General features: G+C 39.7%; 1 protein-coding gene across 2 annotated transcripts in view; it reads right to left on the bottom strand.

Annotated features, from left to right (window-relative positions):
- Positions 1 to 439: 439 nt before the first annotated feature.
- NSL1 (NSL1 component of MIS12 kinetochore complex) overlaps positions 440 to 16,919 on the bottom strand; it is a 49,313-nt gene continuing 32,833 nt past the window's right edge. The window contains exon 6 of one of the 2 annotated variants that reach the window (XM_019738085.2): positions 440 to 505. In XM_019738085.2, coding sequence (XP_019593644.2) covers positions 455 to 505 — 51 coding nt within the window. In that variant the 3' untranslated portion in view covers positions 440 to 454. Of the gene's footprint in view, positions 506 to 993; positions 2,591 to 16,919 lie in introns of those variants that run through there. The other variant, XM_019738084.2, reaches the window with a different exon arrangement.

Raw genomic sequence — 16,919 nt, 5'->3', positions numbered from 1 at the left:
AGGCAATGGGCCGGGTCATACAGAGCCACCAGGTGATGGAAATAATTCAGGAGAGAGGGGATGAGGGCTGAGATGATGGTGAGAGCTTTGGAGGCTGAGACAAATTTGCCAGGAAGTCAATGAGCAAAGCTTTAAGACCCCTCACATCCAGGCCCCTTTCAAGGCCCAGAAGAGGCCCGAGCAATGTGTTCACATGGGGAAAGATTGAAATAAAATTTGCAAACGTGGAACATTTTAACCAAAATGGTTAAGACCACTGTCTCTTTTTACCCCAACTTCCTCTCAGTCCCTTCAGGTCTGGTAGTGTTGAAGTAGCTGTGGGCATTTGGGAGGAGCTTGCAAAGGAAGGTTAAGCAGATATATACATATATACATATGGTTCGCAGTCACTTCTATCTAGAGCCATTTATTGCTAGTTGCATGGCAGGATATTCCTACTGCCCACCATGCTAACTCACCTGACAAGGGACATAGTCCTGAGACCTGGTGTTGCCTGGCACCAAACCTATTAGGATGGCAGAGGAGAAAGAAGGTTTGAAATATACAGTCCCAGAAGCTAATCTCTGCAAATTGTTCAGATCGTCACACATGTAAAATTGTAAGCAGAGGATTTAGTTGTTTACGTCTCGTCAAAACAGCATTCTCACCTACCAGGAATGAAATAAAAAATCCAGTGTATGCAATTATAAATGTACCATAAGAGGTATTTTCTTTGTTAGTGGGAGTGGCATATTTCATAAAGCTTGAATATGACATTTTAGCTGCTCTTTGGAAATATGTTCTGGAACATTTTCAATAAAAGCTAGAAAGTACAGACTCCTGATTTGTTCGTAGATGAAGGGCACCATCACTGATCATCTCTAATTTCATTTATATATTTAAAAACAGAGAAAAAACATGTAAAATTAATAAAATGTTAAAAAAGAGATAAAGAAATTAAAATCAGTAGAAAATGTTCTGACATCAATCAGAAAACCGTAAAAACAAATTTCAGATTATGCTAGAAGCAATAATTCATTCAGTCAGAAGAGATCAATGTCATATAAAAGCAATGGATAGGCTCTTATATTGTCTGATTATCCAATAATGAGGCAGAGTTGATCATACAAACACAATGGAAAAACGTTTGCAATTCTTGCTTCTCTTATCTGAAATGTTGACATTGATGAGGACAAGATGCCACTACAGTGAGAACATCCGTAAGAAATTGGTTAACAAATTGGTTAATGAGTGTCATAGATTCTCAGAATACTTAGGATGAATCACAGGCAAAAAAAGCACATGAACTTCCCTGAAATACTACATCTCACACGTGAAAAGACCTGGAGGTTTTTCCAAATGTGACAACAATTCTGAAAAATTACATGACATTACCAATAACATGTTGTGAGGCTGAAAAAAATTATCTCAATATTTTTAAATCAAATTTTCAACCACCACATGGAAAGACTGAATTATCTTTCTGGTCTGTAGAAATTTTCTGTGGAAAAATTATATTACAGAATCATTGTCTTATGAAGAGGAAAACAAAGAGTATGCAGCTTAAAAGTGTAAGAAGAATGTCAGAAAAGTGTAAGAGGTATGTCAAAAAGATAATTAATAAAAATATGCTACTTTCTTGATTTTTCTGATGTTTTTGGTATTTGTCCCTTTTTTTTTTTTTAATTGGGGAATGTTGGAGAACAGTGTGTTTCTCCAGGGCCCATCAGCTCCAAGTCGTTGTCCCTCAATCTAGTTGTGGAGGGCACAGCTCAGCTCCAAGTGCAGTCGTAGTTTTCAATCTTAGTTGCAGGGGGTGCAGCCCACCATCCCATGCCGGAATTGAACTGGCAACTTTGTGATTAAGAGTTCGCACTCTAACCAACTGAGCCATTTGGCCGCCCCTTGTTCATTTTTTAAATATATAATTTGTTGTACCATTTATTTTTAGAATGAAAAAGTTATTTTTCTAATTCCAGTGCTGTTTAACAATCAGTGACGTTGGGTCAGGGGGAGCATCTGGCTGGCTAGCTAACTTTATAATCTTTAATATTTTTATGACTCTTGGACATACATGATAGCAAAATCTAGAGTTGATTGAAAAGTATATAGAAGAAAAAGGCTCCTCATTATCTAACCACCCACACAGAGATAACTGTTAATATTTTGCCATATTGTGATGGTTAATTTTATGTGTCAACTTCTCTGGGAGAAGGAACAGCCAGATAGCTGGTAAAACATTGTTTCTGGGTGTATCTTTGAGGTTGTTCCTGGAGGATATTAACATTTGGTTCGGCAGACTGAGTAAAGAAGATCACCCTCACCCATATGGGTGGGCATCATCCAATCCATTGAGGCGCCAATGGGACAAAGAGGTGAAGGAAGGGTGCATTCCCTCTCTTGTCTTGAGCTTAGATATCCATTTCCTCCTGCCCTTGGACATCCGAGCTCCTGCTTTTCAGTTCTTAGGACTCTGTGACTTAACACTAGCAGCTCCTGGGTTCTCAGGCCTCTGGACTCAGACTGAATTATACCACCAGCTTTCCTCGTTCACCAGCTTGCAGATGGCAGAGTGTGGGTTCTCGGCTTCCACAACCATGTGAGTCAATTCCTATAATAAATATATACATAACTTATTGGTTCTGTTTCTCTGGAGAGCATTGACTTATACACATATGTTGCTTTCCCACATTTTTTTTTAAAAGATTTTATTGGGGCAGGGGAACAGGACTTTATAGGGGAACAGTGTGTACTTCCCGGACTTTTTTCAAGTCGAGTTGTTGTCCTTTCAGTCTTAGTTGTGGAGGGCGCAGCTCAGCTCCAGGTCCAGTTGCCATTGCTAGTTGCAGGGGGCACAGCCCACCATCCCTTTCGGGAGTCGAATGGGCAACCTTGTGGTTGAGAGGACGCGCTCCAACCAACTGAGCCATCCGGGAGCTCAGCAGCAGCTCAGCTCAAGGTGCCGTGTTCAATCTTCAGTTGCAGGGGGCGCTGCTCACCATCCCTTGCGGGACTTGAGGAATCGAACTGGCAACCTTGTGGTTGAGAGCCCACTGGCCCATGTGGGAATCGAACCGGCAGCCTTTGGAGTTAGGAGCATGGAGCTCCAACTGCCTGAGCCACTGGGCCAGTCCTCCCACATTTTTTAATGTAAGCATATACACATATATGTATTTATATGCATGAAATCATACTCTACTTTGCCTTTCATTTAAGAACATCATAAACCTCTTTCCATGACAATACATATACATCTACATTATTATTTTAAATATGCATAGTATTCCATTGTAGTGCTATACCATAGCTGATGTAAGTATCTGTTACTCTGATGTTTCCAATTTTTCCATACATCTAGGCAACATTGTTATAAATCATTTTATTAGTCAGCATAGGCTGTCATAACAAAATACCACAGACTGGGTGGTAATTTATTTACGTGAGAAATTTATTTCTTACAGTTCAGAATCTGGGAAAGTCCAAGAGCAAGGTGCCCACCAATTTGGTTTGTGGTGAAGTCTGTCTTCCTGGCCAACTTCTCACTCAGTCCTCACATGGTGGGGAGACAGAGAAATGTCTCTCTCTTCCTCTTCTTATAAGGCCACAGTCCTATTAGACTAGGGCCCCACCCTTACGATCTCATGTAACCTTAATTACCTCTTAAAGACCCTACCTCCAGATACAGTCATATTAAGGGTTAGGCCTTCGATGTATAATTTAGGGAATGGACACAATTCAATCCATATAGCAATCATTGTACCCATAAAGGTCTGCACTTGTCTGGTTATGGCCTTAAGTTTAATTCCTAAGAATAGAATTGCTAATCAAAAGGACTATACATGATTTCAAGGTATTTGACACATATTGCAAAATGGCCTTGCAATTAATATTCCTGTCAGCAGTGTGTGAAAATACTACTAGCTAATTAGGGAACAGTCTTAGGACTATAGTTCAGGGTCAGAAGGATTGAACTTATTTCTTGGGTCACTTACTGGACTTCTAATAAAAAAAGAAAAAGAAACAAAACAAAACAGGAACATATAAATATAAGATGAGGACCTGCCCAAAACAACATGTCAAATGTTGTTTTTAGCATCTTCCCTTCTGTAGTTCCTTCTAGGAACCTTCACTCCCCAAAGCTGTCTCCCTGGGCCCAGGGTTCCCCAAGGGGCAGGCAACCCAGTGGGGAGCTCTGGGCTCTGTTGGCTAATTCAAAACACATCACCACATTTCCTCCATCCAAACTTCCCACCCCTCAGGCTTTTCTCTCCCCCAGCTCTCAGAGAGGAAAGACAAAGACAGCAAGTCAAAGTAGGTGTTCACATTATTCCATATTAAAGGTATTTGCATTTTTAAAGAGAAAGTATTAATGATGTATTTATGAAAAGGACAAATAACGAATTGTGGGATTTTAGGTTCTGGCTCTAAGAGTGGGAAGAGATTTGGGAAGAAGCCTTAATCATATTATGTTAGTTTATTATCCTCTTGCTCCTCTGTATCGAATTGGCCTTGAAAAAGGAGAGAGGAAAAAACAAGAAGGCCAAAGGAGAAAAAGAGAAATAAGGAGACAGAAAAAGAAAAGAAGGAACTCATGGTAGGATGTCAGTGAGTGACTTTATCTGGGCCACAGAAGTTTCTGGAATAGAGGCTGGGAAATTTAAGTGACTGGTTCATCTTCCGTGTTCTGTCTCTCTGTCTCTTATCTCTGCTTGCCTCCTAGTTGTTGCTGCCCAAGCTCCATCCTCCATCCTTGGCCCTGCTCTTCTCATTCTGAGGCTTGTCACCCAGTCTTTCTCTACTGAGATCTCTCTCCTGGTCCTCTCTTCTGGAATATCTCACAGATTCCTGACCTTCCGCATGAGCAGCACTAAATTATTTATCCACCCAGACACATTTCTCTGTGGTCTCTGTCGCACAGTCCGGTGCCAATAGCTGCCCAGACACCCCAGCAGAGGGCATGGGGCATCTTCTGTGGGGCCCACACCCAACCAATCTTTAAGGCTATATATTAGGTTGGTGCAAAAGTAATTGTGGTTTAAAAGGCTAAAAATAATTACAAAAACCACAATTTTGCACCAACTTAATAATTCCTATGCCACGGCTGATCCAGGTTTTGTGGGGACTGAAACCATTTGGGACACCCTCTTCCAGAAAAAATAATTCAAATGTGGACATAAAAATTAAAATGTAATTATAATGAGAAAATAAATCTTATCGAAATACCACAAATATGACAAAAATCCCAAAAATAGCATACTTTTTTTTTCATTAATGGCTAACGTACTCCATATGCTTTTATATCATGTATTTTGGGGCTGCTTACTCTTTGACCACCTCTTCATATAACAATGCTTTGGAGAGTTATTTTTATAGAGAGAATAGAAAGATCGTTCAATCTTTCATGAAAAGTATTTTATTTCTGATGGTTGAGATTCACAAGTCATGGGATTCTACACAGAAATATATCTGATGCTTACTCCCTAAAAATTCTATTCTGGTCAATTCTATTTCCAATGATTCCCATCAAAAAGTATTTGTATGTATAAGTGTATCGGCTGCACTGTCAGATATACTCCAGACAGTGAGACCTTCCTTTTCAACCAGGTTTCCATGAGAACCGAATCCTCCACTTTCCCGTAGTTAATGATGAGAATAATCATGCCAGTAGCTTTGATTCCATATATTTCAGACTTCCAGACCACTTATTCTGGTGCTGGCATGGGAGGGCACATTCATATCACGATACTCTCTGCCCTGCCCCTTTGCTGCCCGTGCCAGGTGAGTGGGCACAGGGGGTGTTAAGGGCATCCTGGAAGCCATTCCTACACCAGGTTTGCAGCACTAACAACTCTGCTCCCAAACCAAATGTACAGCAACTCAACCCCCCTTCACTCTGTCTCTCAAAAATGCCCATGATCACCCCAGTGTCACCTCACAGGAAAAAAAATAATTTTTAAAAAATTCCTGTAAGAAAAAGATGAATGTAGTCCCATCGTATAAAAGGGGGAGGGAGGGTTAACCATTACAGATAGAGCGAAAGTAGTCATCACTCCCAATTCTAGATGCCCTACTAGCATAGAAACCCCATGCGGGCAAAGGCAATGTCTTATTCATTACTTTGTCCCCTTCCCCTAACCCAGTGCCTCACTGAAGGACTAACCAGCACTAGAACCGAGGGCACTGAAGCACGGAGAGCTTACGGAACTTGCCCAGGTTACCCAGAAAAAAGGCAGGGTTAGCACTCACACTCAGGCAGAGCGTGCACTCCCTTTAATCCATGGTTTAAATGGTAAATATATAATGAACATTCCCACTGGGGCAAGTAGCACTTGGATTAGAAGAGTTGCCCCCCAAAAAGATCCAGCACATACCATCAAAGCAGAAGTGTGTGCACTTAATAACCTACAGAGGCGGGCAACCGGTTGGCTCAGTTGGTTTGAGCTCAGTGCTCATAACACCATCGTCATGGGTTCAATTCCCACATGGGCCAGTGAGCTGCACCCTCCGCAACTAGAGTGAAAACAATGACTTGACTTGGAACTGATGGGTCCTGGAAAAACACACTGTTCCCCAATAAAATTTTTTTTAAAAAGCCCAAGAACCTATAGAAGCATCACAGTAGCATATTTCACACAAAAATTAAGGAATTAATTTTTCTTTGCCCCCCCCCCCATTTTATTTTCTGTGGAAAGACATCTAGCATAGTAATAGCGTTTTAACTAGTTGTGCAATGCTGGTATCTAGTGCAGCCCTAAATTGTGGTATACTCTGGGGATTATAACAGCCTAGTATCTGAAGAGAGTGCTTATCATTCTCTTTAAAACAAGAAATAAGATAGTTGTCATTTGTGACTCACTTTAAAAAATAGTTTCACGGATTTCCTATAAGACTTATTACCACCTACAGCTAATTTATCATTTCCTTGGAGATATCTCCAACTTCTCATTGTGTCTAGCACAGAGCCGGGCTCACATCTGCTGAATGAATAAACTGTAAGTGACTTCCACTGGCTCGACTGTAGATTTCATTAGAAGGAGAATAATAGCTTCGGTATTCCCCCACACATTCAAGATGGATGCGGGGGCTGTTTCAAGAAATCTGTTCTCTCCGACCAGTTGCCAGTACTCTTCGCTTGGTTAGGGCAGAAAGAGCCGTAGGTTTGAGTAAAACAGCAGCCCAAAGTGCTTCTCAATAGGACCTTATCTAGTTTGTTACTTCCCTGCAGTAGACTCGAAGTACACAAAATTGGATGGACCTTTATTCTTGGTTCCTTATACTCTGTCATCATTGGTTCATGAGTGGACTTTTTGTAATTATTTATTACGTATTTCCTCATTTATAATATAACAAACATCTCTAAACCCTCTACCTAATCTAAGAACCAGAACAGTGACAATCCACTTCTATACTTCTCTCCATGTCACCCCCACCTCTCCCACCCCCAGTATCCTATATTTTGTGTTTATAACTGTATTGCTCCTTTTAATTAAACTTTTTTTATTTTGAGATATTTGTAGATTCCCTTGCGATGACATTCCACGTGCCCTCTACTCACTTTCCCACAGTGGTAAAATCTTGCAAAAATTATAGTGCAATATCGCAACCAGATAGTGGCACTGACACAGTCACAATACAGAACATTTTCTCACCACCAGGATCATTGGGTTGTCAATACCTCTTCTAATCACAACCACTGTTCTCCCATGCTTGCCCCCACCCCCTTAACCCCTGGCAACCACCGCTCTCTTCTCCTTGTCTACAATATTATCATTTCAAAGATGTATAAATGTCGTCATACAGTATATAATCTCTTGGGAGTGACTTTTTTTTACTCAGCCTAAGTCTCTGGAAATTCATCCAGGTTGTTGCCTGTATCCATAGTTCACTTTTATTGTCGTTTGTTGAGTCGTATGCCGTGGTAGGGATATACCAATTTGTTTAATCATTTATCCACTGAAGGTTATCTGGGTTATTTCCAGTTCTTGGCTGTTATAAATAAAGCTGTTATAAACATTTGTGTATAGGATTCTGTGTGAACATAAGTCTTCATTTCTCTGGGAAAATGCCCAGGAGTGCAATTGCTGGGTCATAAAGTAGTTGAATGTTTAGTTTTGAAAATGTTTAGTTTTTTAAAAAACTGCCAAAGGGTTTTCCAGAGTGGCTGAACCATTTTAAATTCCCACGAGCAATGGATGAGTGGTACTATTTCTTGGCATGCTCCTCAGCATTTGGTGTTGTCACTATTTTTTATTTTAGCCATTCTGACAGGTGTGTAGTAACATCTCATTGTGATTTTAATTAGCATTTCCCTAATGGCTAATGACGTTGAACATCTTTTCATGTGTTGATTTTCCATCCGCATATGCTCATCAATGAAATGTCTCTTTATGTTTTTTATTTTATAATTGGTTTTTTTGTGGTTCTGCTGTTGACTTTTGAGAGCTCTTTATATATTCTAGATACTAGTCCTTTGTCAGTTAATGTGGTTAGCAAATATTTCCTGCCACTCCGTGGCTTGTCTTTTCATCCTTTTAACAGGGTCTTTTTCAGAACAGACATTTTTAATTTTGATGAAATCCAATTTACCAATTTTTCCTTTTATGGATCATTATTTTGGAGTCTAAAAACTCTTTAGATTCTGAAGAGTCTCTCCTAGTTTTTCCTGAAGATTCTCTCCTAGTTTTTCTAAATGTTTCATAATTTCATATTTTATATTTAAGTGCATGATTTATGTTAATTTTTCTGTAAGGTGTGAGTCTTAGATTGATGTTCATTTGTTTTTTTTTAAAATCTATGGATGTCCAATTGCTCCGGCACTATTTGTTGAAAAGACTATCTTTCCTCCACTGAATTGTTTTTACATCACCGTCAAAAATCAGCTGGGCATATTTGTGTGGGTCTATTTCTAGGTTCTCTAGTCTGTTCTGGTTATATATGTGTCTATCTCTTTGCCAATGCCACAGTTTTGATTATTATAGCTATATAATAAGTCTTGAAATTTGATAGATTGTTCCTCCCACTTTCTTCTTCTTTCCCAAGACAGTTGTAGCCATTCTAGTTCCTTTGTCTTTCCAAATAAATTTTAGAATAATCTTGTGTATATCTACCAAAAAATCTTGCTTGGATTTTAATAGGAATTACATGAAACCCATATGAAAATCTGGGGAGAATTGATATCTTTACTAGGATGAGTCTTTGCATCGGTGAGCACAGTATGTCTCTCCATTTAGAATTTTATTTCTCTCATCAGCATTTTGTAGCTGTTAGCATACAAGTCCTATACATGTTTTGTTAGATTAACACCTGTTTGTTTTTTAGTGACTGTAAATTGTATTGTATTTTAAATTTTAGTGTCCATGTGTTCATTTGATTTACTGGTTTATCTTGTGTTCTGTGAACTTGCTGAACTCGCTTACTAGTTTTAGGAATTTTTTGTAGATTCCTTGGGATTTTCTATAGAGACAATCATGTCATCTGCAAATAAGAACAGTTTCATTTCTTCCTTTCTGATCTGTATATATTTTTTTTATGTTTTCTTGCCTTTTCTGCACTGACTAGAATTTCCAGCACTATATTGGAAAAGATCTGTGAGAATAAACCTTCTTGCCTTGTTTATGGTCTTTGAGGGGAAAACATTTGGTCTTTCACTAAATATAATGCTAGCTGTAGTTTTTTGTAGATGCTCTTTATCAAACAGTGGAAGTTCCCCTTTATTCCTATTTCTCTGGGAGTTTTTAATCATGAATCACTGTTGAATTTTGTCAAATACTTTTTCTGCATCAATTAATATAACTGTGTGCTTTTTCTTCTTTAGTCTACTAATGTGGTGGGTTATATTGATTGATTTTCAAATATTGAACCTATCTTGTACCCTTGGAATACACTCTATTTGGTCGTGATGTATAATCCATTTTATATGCTGCTAAATTCTACTTGCTAATACTTTGCTTAATTTTTTCTGTATTCATAAAGGGTGTTGATTTGTATTTTTCTTTACTTTGTACTGACTTTGTCTGGTTTTGGTATCAGGGTAATAGTACTAGCTTCATCAAATGTAATGGGAAATCTTTCTGGGAGAGATTTATAGAATTGGTGCTAATTCTGCTGTCATGCAGAAGTCCCTGCTTGCTGCACCATTTGTCATGCGGGGCGGCCTGCGGGGCCTCTGGTCCTGCTCCCCACATAAGAATGCAGGACATGGTGAGGCCAAAAAGGAACACCCACTGAGCCAAAGATAAGGGAGTCATATCACTATAGTCTCACTGGCGGCCAGGGAGACACACGCAGTAGTAGCCACACGATCCACAGTCCGCCATTCACTTCTCGGCCTGCCAACCAACCAACCAATCAATTCAGCCCCACAGTTACATCAGTAGCCAATTGGCTAACCGGTTATAGCTGATGGCCAACCAGTCACAGTTGATGGTCATTCACTACCCAAGCCAGCACCTCCCCATGCAAGGCTGAGAGCCTGGAAACTGCTGTCTGGGACTCTGTCCGCACATCTGCTTTAAACATTGAGTAGAATTCTCCAGTGAAACCTTTCTGGATCTGGAGATTTCTTTTTGGGGAGTTTTAAAATTCTGAAGTCAATGCCATTAGTAGTTATAAGGCTATTAAAATTATCTATTTTGTGATGGGTGAGTTGTAGTAGTTCATTTCTTTGAGGAATAGATCCATTTTGTCTAGTTGACAGATCTATGTGTGTATAATTGCTCATGGTATTCCTTTATCATTTTTTTGATGTCTGGAGCTTCTCTAGTCATATTCCCCATATGGATCACCTGTGTCTTCTCTCTTTTTTCCTTGGTCAGTCTTGCTAGAGGTTTATCAATTTTTCTTGATCTTTTCAAAGAATCAGCTCTTTGTTTCAGTGGTTTATTTTTAATTTGTATTAATATTTATTATTCCTTTTTTTTTTCTTCCTTGCTTTGGACTTATTTTGCTGTTTTCTAGATTCTTGAGATGAACGCTCAAAACATTTAGTGCCATAAATTTCCCTCTTGGCACTGCTTTAGTCGTGTCACCCAAATTTTTCTATGTTGTCTTTTTATTTCCGTTCATGTCAAAGTATTTTTAAAATTTCTCTTGAAATTTCCTATTTGGCCAATGAATTATTTATTAGAGTGTTCAGTCCAAGTGTTTGAAGATTTTCCTGTTATCTTTCTGTTACTGATTTCTAGTTTGATTCCAATATGGTCAGAGAATACACTTTGTATAATTCTAATTATTTTTAATTTGTTGAGGTTTGTTTTATGGCCCAATTATAGTCTATCTTGGTATATGTTTCATGGGTACTTGAAATGAATGTGCATTCTGCTGTTGTTGGATGGAGTTTTGTATAAATATCTACCTGATCATGGTTGATGGTAGTGTTGAATTTCTATAGCCTTGCTGATACTTGTCTAGTTGTTCCACCAATCATTGTCAGATATCTTAATTTTTGCCTCTCTGGTAAGTAGAAAACACTATCTTATTGTGGTCTTGAGTTGCATTTCCCTGAGTTCTAGTAAGACTGAGGATGAAATTAAATATCTTCCTTCCTTCTTAAATTGCACTTTTTAAAACACGTAGTTGAGACTTTCCCAATTACTCAAACCTATTGCCTTTTTCTCTTATTTCTAGGTTTTGGTTTTACATATGTAGTGACCCATGCTGATGCATCTGAATAGAGAAGCCAGGAATATGTCTGTGGATAATTCTCCTTGTGTATCTCCACCTTGGCACCATGCCACAAGCAATTAGACACATACTGAGATCAAAAACCTCCAATGACTCCCCATTTTCTGACAAATACAGTCCTAGACCAGAGCCTATCATTTAAAGCCTCTATGATGTACTTCTGATTTAACTAATACAGCTATGTCAATGTCTCACTATTCCCTAGCTAAGTAGGTCCCTGCTTCCACATTTTTGTCCATCCCTCTGCTAGAATGTTCTTTGTTAACCAAAATCCTACTTAACATTTTCGCTGCAACAGCATGTTCCTCTAGAGTGAATGATATTTCCATGTCACTGATGTGGCATTGGACTTTACCCCATGAGCTCCGTGTTCCTGAAAGGAAGTTTAGGAAAGCAGATGTACATTTTTCTATATTTTTATGTTTTTCAAGAATGAATCACAATAGAAAATTTTTATACTTTAAAGTAATCATTTATTTTAATAAAGCGTAGCACCTTAACTGTATTTACCTAAAAATATAAATACTGTTTTTAATTATTTTCTGTGCATTTTTGATACATTATGGAGAACAAACTTGAAATCTATTAACGCAGTGAAAAGGTTAAACTTTAAATGTGGCTCACACTCTCCCTCTAAGGAGACTTGATCATCCCACTGGAAGCGATTGTCCTATAACATCTGCCATATGCTGGTACATAGCTTGGTAACAGAATGCACACATCTGGGAAACTACTGGGTGGCCTCATGTCAGTAATTCAGACCAGGATTGTCTTGTTTCTTGACATCCATTTCTTGGCTTGTCGGCAAAGTGCTTCTTTATTAATGTTCTAGCTCCCATAATGAACATTATTAAAATTCCATCTCAAATGATCAAATCATCAACAGTGATATATCAGGCAAACCCCCAATTTGTTGAGCAGAAATATCATCTAATGCAACAGATTAGAAGAATGAATTATTTAGAATACTGATAAACTCATGCTTAAAGCTATTTCTATATACATGTCAGTTAAATGTGGGAGATGAACTAGTCTCTCAATCGCAAAACAATTGAAAAAATGTATTTGAAAAATCTGATTAGTTTTATTGTGGGCGGAAGTGGACAACACTCCTCTGAGTTCTGAACTTTTTTGTGTCTTCAAGTGAGGTGACAGTTGAGTAGACTGTATAATATAAAAGGACTTAAAAGAAAACAAGTCTAGACACTACCCTGTGTTATTTTTAAAGCAAGAAATTCCAGGCAAATCTCATACAACCTATCTATATAAAAGTAGCTGTAAATTTTTAATCTCATACGGGTGCAATTTCACACACCAGGCAATTCCACTCTGTATTAAAAATTGAACTACACCTTTTTAAGGTACAGAAGACTAAAAGAAATTTCTGTAAATAAGATTCTCATCTTCTTATAAAACTGAATCACATTTATTAAGAAAAATTAGAAAATAATTCTTATTGATAATGATAAACTACTATGCACTTAATCAATAACTGAATTATCAGTACCATCCATGTTTCCTTTACCCAGTGACAACTGCTTACTATATAGAAGAACCTTGGATTGTTCTAGATCTATTTGGGTTCATGTGGAGGCAAGACTATACCTGCCAGATTTATTTATTTATTTATTTATTTATTTATTTATTTATTTATTTATTAATGAAGAGACTGTAGCCACACTCACTATTCCAGGACTTAATAATGCGGCTGGTCAGCAGTTCTGCATGTTTCAGTTCCACATGCTGTTCTTCAAATCCATTTCCTCTTGTTCTCTCCCCAGCAGAAGCAAAAAAGTGCTGGCCTCTCCCCTGTGCCTAAGAATCTTCCCCAGAATTGAACCACTGCACCTTCACCCTGCTCTTCTCTGGTGTGAATCGATCAAGTGTGTGTCTCCTTGGCATTTGAGTCTCATTTTCCAATCATTCTATCACTTGGAACCTTCTCAGAGGCTGAGAGCCAGGCATGGTTTTCCTAACAACTGGTCGACTTGGTTCCTGGCATCCTCCTTCCTGACAGCAGGCGGCTGAATCAGATGGTTTTTCACTTCTGACTTTATGTAGCTCTTCATGGGGCCTAGCTTAGGACTCTGCTTGTGGCAAATATTTAATAAGCTTTACTGGCTGTCTGACTCAAGAGGGTGGTTCCTAATAGGAGCCACAAAGAGTAAAGGCAGTTCCAGGAATTTGCTGGTGGTCGTGGTGGTGGTGGATTAAGCCGGGAAAACAATGCACGCCTCTGCCGATTTCCCAGTCACTTCACTTCTCCCACATTCATCACAAAGAATGTGACCATCTACGGAACCACACATCGCCCCTTGCAATGTGCTCCCTGGCAGGGGACATGCCCTGGGGTTTGTGTTCTTCAAGGAGCTCAGGCTGCTTTATTCAACGTGGAATGGTGCTCTAGGTAGTTGGGTCTCCTCCTGGTTTTCTTGTTTCTTTTCAAGGAAGACACTTTTAAACGTGGTAGTGTTGAAGCTGGCATCACTGCACCCTGGTACCCATGAGAGATACAGCCAGCCATGTGCGTCCTGTGCCTCAATCTGAACCCCTCCAGAAGGAGCTGGGAAGATGCGATGGGGGGAGCCCAAGCAGTGGAGTGACAGGGAGTCTCAGACTCAGTAAACGCTCAACGTTTGCAGAAGCATTCCCAGCACTGCCAAGCTTCTGCAGAAAGTCCTGGACTATTCTGTCCAACACCTTCCCAAATTGACCCTGCATTCTTTGCAAACAATTATTCACCAACCCTTTCATCCATCTTACTCTTGTGTCTTGTATTTTCTCTTTTAAGGTCATACCACTTGCCAGAATATCCCCAATCAACCTCTATCTTCTCCCATCATTCAAAGGGTTCCTGAAACCACCTCTTCCAGGAAGTCTTCCCTGACTAACTAGAACAATGAAACCCTTTGGCCTCCTTCTATACTAACCACTCTCCTCAAAGAACTTCCCCTTTGTTTCCACAGAACGTAAATGCTGCAATTTATTTATTGTTGAATATGTGTTTTGAGTAGACTCTCAGGAAGGATATAATAGGTGATGTCTTTCGAGAAGTAGGATGGTGTTTCACACAGCAGCCAACAAGCGCTGCTGCTATATGTGTGACTTTGCAGGTAGTTACTCAGACTTTGTCTTCAGGACTAGAACTTCTCCATTTCTAGTGGTGCTGCTTCTGTGTGACGCATTAGCCAGATGCTTCAGTACTAGTCACTGAACAGATGCTTACTGAGAACCTACTATGAGCCAAGCAAGCACTGTGTTAGATACAAGGAATGTAGTGCTTACTGAAAGTTTTTGAAGACTATTGTGATTGCCCATCAGTTTGGTGGCCCACAATGAACCATGCCTCTCAGCATTCATGCCCTTGTGTAGCACCCCCCCACCACCACCACCACTTCTTGAATCTGAGCTGGCCTGTGACCTGCTTTAATTAATATAGTAGAAGTGATGCTGTGCCGGTTCCAGGCTTAAGCCCAAACAAATCTGGAAGTTTCTGTTTTGTGGTTTGGGGAGCCATGAGCTACTATTTTTGTAATGGTTTGTTATGCAAAAATTGATAACGAAAAACCAAACAAAACTATAATTCCTGAAAGCAGGAGAGGAGTATGTGATCTTCCAAAGTGGCTTCAAGAAACAAACCAAATGGTTAGAAATGTAATAATCAAGCATAGTCATGGTAGCAATAGGCCTTCAAAAACAAACAAACAAACAAACAAACAAACCATACCAAGTTCTTGGCTTAAAAACAGTAACCAAAGGTTATTTGTTCACAGTTCTACAATCTGAACTGGGCTCAGCTGGGTGGTTCTTCTGCCGGTCTTGCCAGTGGTCACTCATGTGGTCACTCTGCTATCAGGTAGGAGGATGCCAGCAACCAAGTCGACCAGTTGTTAGGAAAACCATGCCTGGCTCTCAGCCTCTGAGAAGGTTCAAAGTGATAGAAAGATTGGAAAATGAGACTCAAATGCCAAGGAGACACACACTTGACTGATTCACACCAGAGAAGAGCAGGGTGAAGGTGCAGTGGTTCAATTCTGTGGGAGACTCAATTCTTTTGGTGGGTTGGCTGGAGGCTGGGTTCAGCTAGGACTTGGGATGGCCGAGCTTCTCTCTGTTTCCCTGTAGTCTCAGGGCCTCTCCCTTTCCAAGTAGACTCTCCCCGTGATTTCTCCAGGAGAGCAGCTGGACTTCTTACATATAAGTGTGGTATAATGACAGGACATCTGACACACAGGACATCTGACACACAGGGCAAGGGGGCAACAGGAAGAGACTGGAGGCAGGGGTTGGAGTCACACCACTTTGCTCGACTATGTCGTCTGCAGACCCATGGGAAGGTGTCTGGGTGTGTGCTCGCACGTCTGTCTCTGCATCATGAGAATGGAGATGAGAAGAGTCCCTAACTCATGGATTGCTTTGAGGATTAAATGAAATGATACATGTGGTGCTTCCAGCATGTTCCTGGCACACAGGAAGCACACAACACATGGTAACTATTAGTATTTTATTACTGTTACCTTCAGCAAATAAGTTGATAAGATGATATTTAAACATTTGTAGGGACATATTTTTGTATAATTCTGGGCATACAGTGAATTCTTTATATGCTTGTTTTAAAAATATGCTACTTTAAACAATTCTTTAATTCGCACAATTAATGGCCTTTCACTGGATTTTGCTGGAGTGTCACAGTCGTGGCTTTACTTAACCTCTTCTTTCACGTTGGGTAATCTTTTATCTTGAGTAAAAGAGTAGAATAAATTGTGACCTCATGTAACTAGAACAAATCTGACATCATGAGTTTGTTTAGACAATCTGTCTTTTAAATCAGATTTATAGGGAGATATGAAAGAAAAGTTTTGTTAGGAAAAAAATGGTTTCTGAGAATTCTGAGGCTCCGATCTGATGTATTAAAAAGTGACGGGAACCACAGGATCTATCTGCACGTCATATGTACCATTTGCTGAGCTTCCCCAGAGTGTAATATCTTCACAGCCAACACAGGGAATAAACCTGACCATGGTCCCTTTGTTGTCACATTGCAGCTTGTCCCTCCTCTGTTTCCTCTCTCTCTGACTCAGTTAACAACTGGGGGGTGGGGAGGATGGGCAGAGTCCCCAGCAAATTAAGTCCAGTGTTTCAGGGAGGGCTGGGGGTTGGGGGTGAAGGTCACAGAGTCCATCACCGAGTTGGAGAAAAGGTAACATGTATTAACGGTTTTGAACTTTTGTTCCCTTTGAGTGTGAAAGGCAAAAGAC

The sequence above is a fragment of the Rhinolophus sinicus genome, linkage group LG17 (genome assembly GCF_036562045.2).
Source record: "Rhinolophus sinicus isolate RSC01 linkage group LG17, ASM3656204v1, whole genome shotgun sequence".
Lineage (NCBI taxonomy): Eukaryota > Metazoa > Chordata > Mammalia > Chiroptera > Rhinolophidae > Rhinolophus > Rhinolophus sinicus.
Note: the sequence above shows the minus strand (reverse complement) of the source record. Positions and strands in the feature narration are given on the sequence as shown.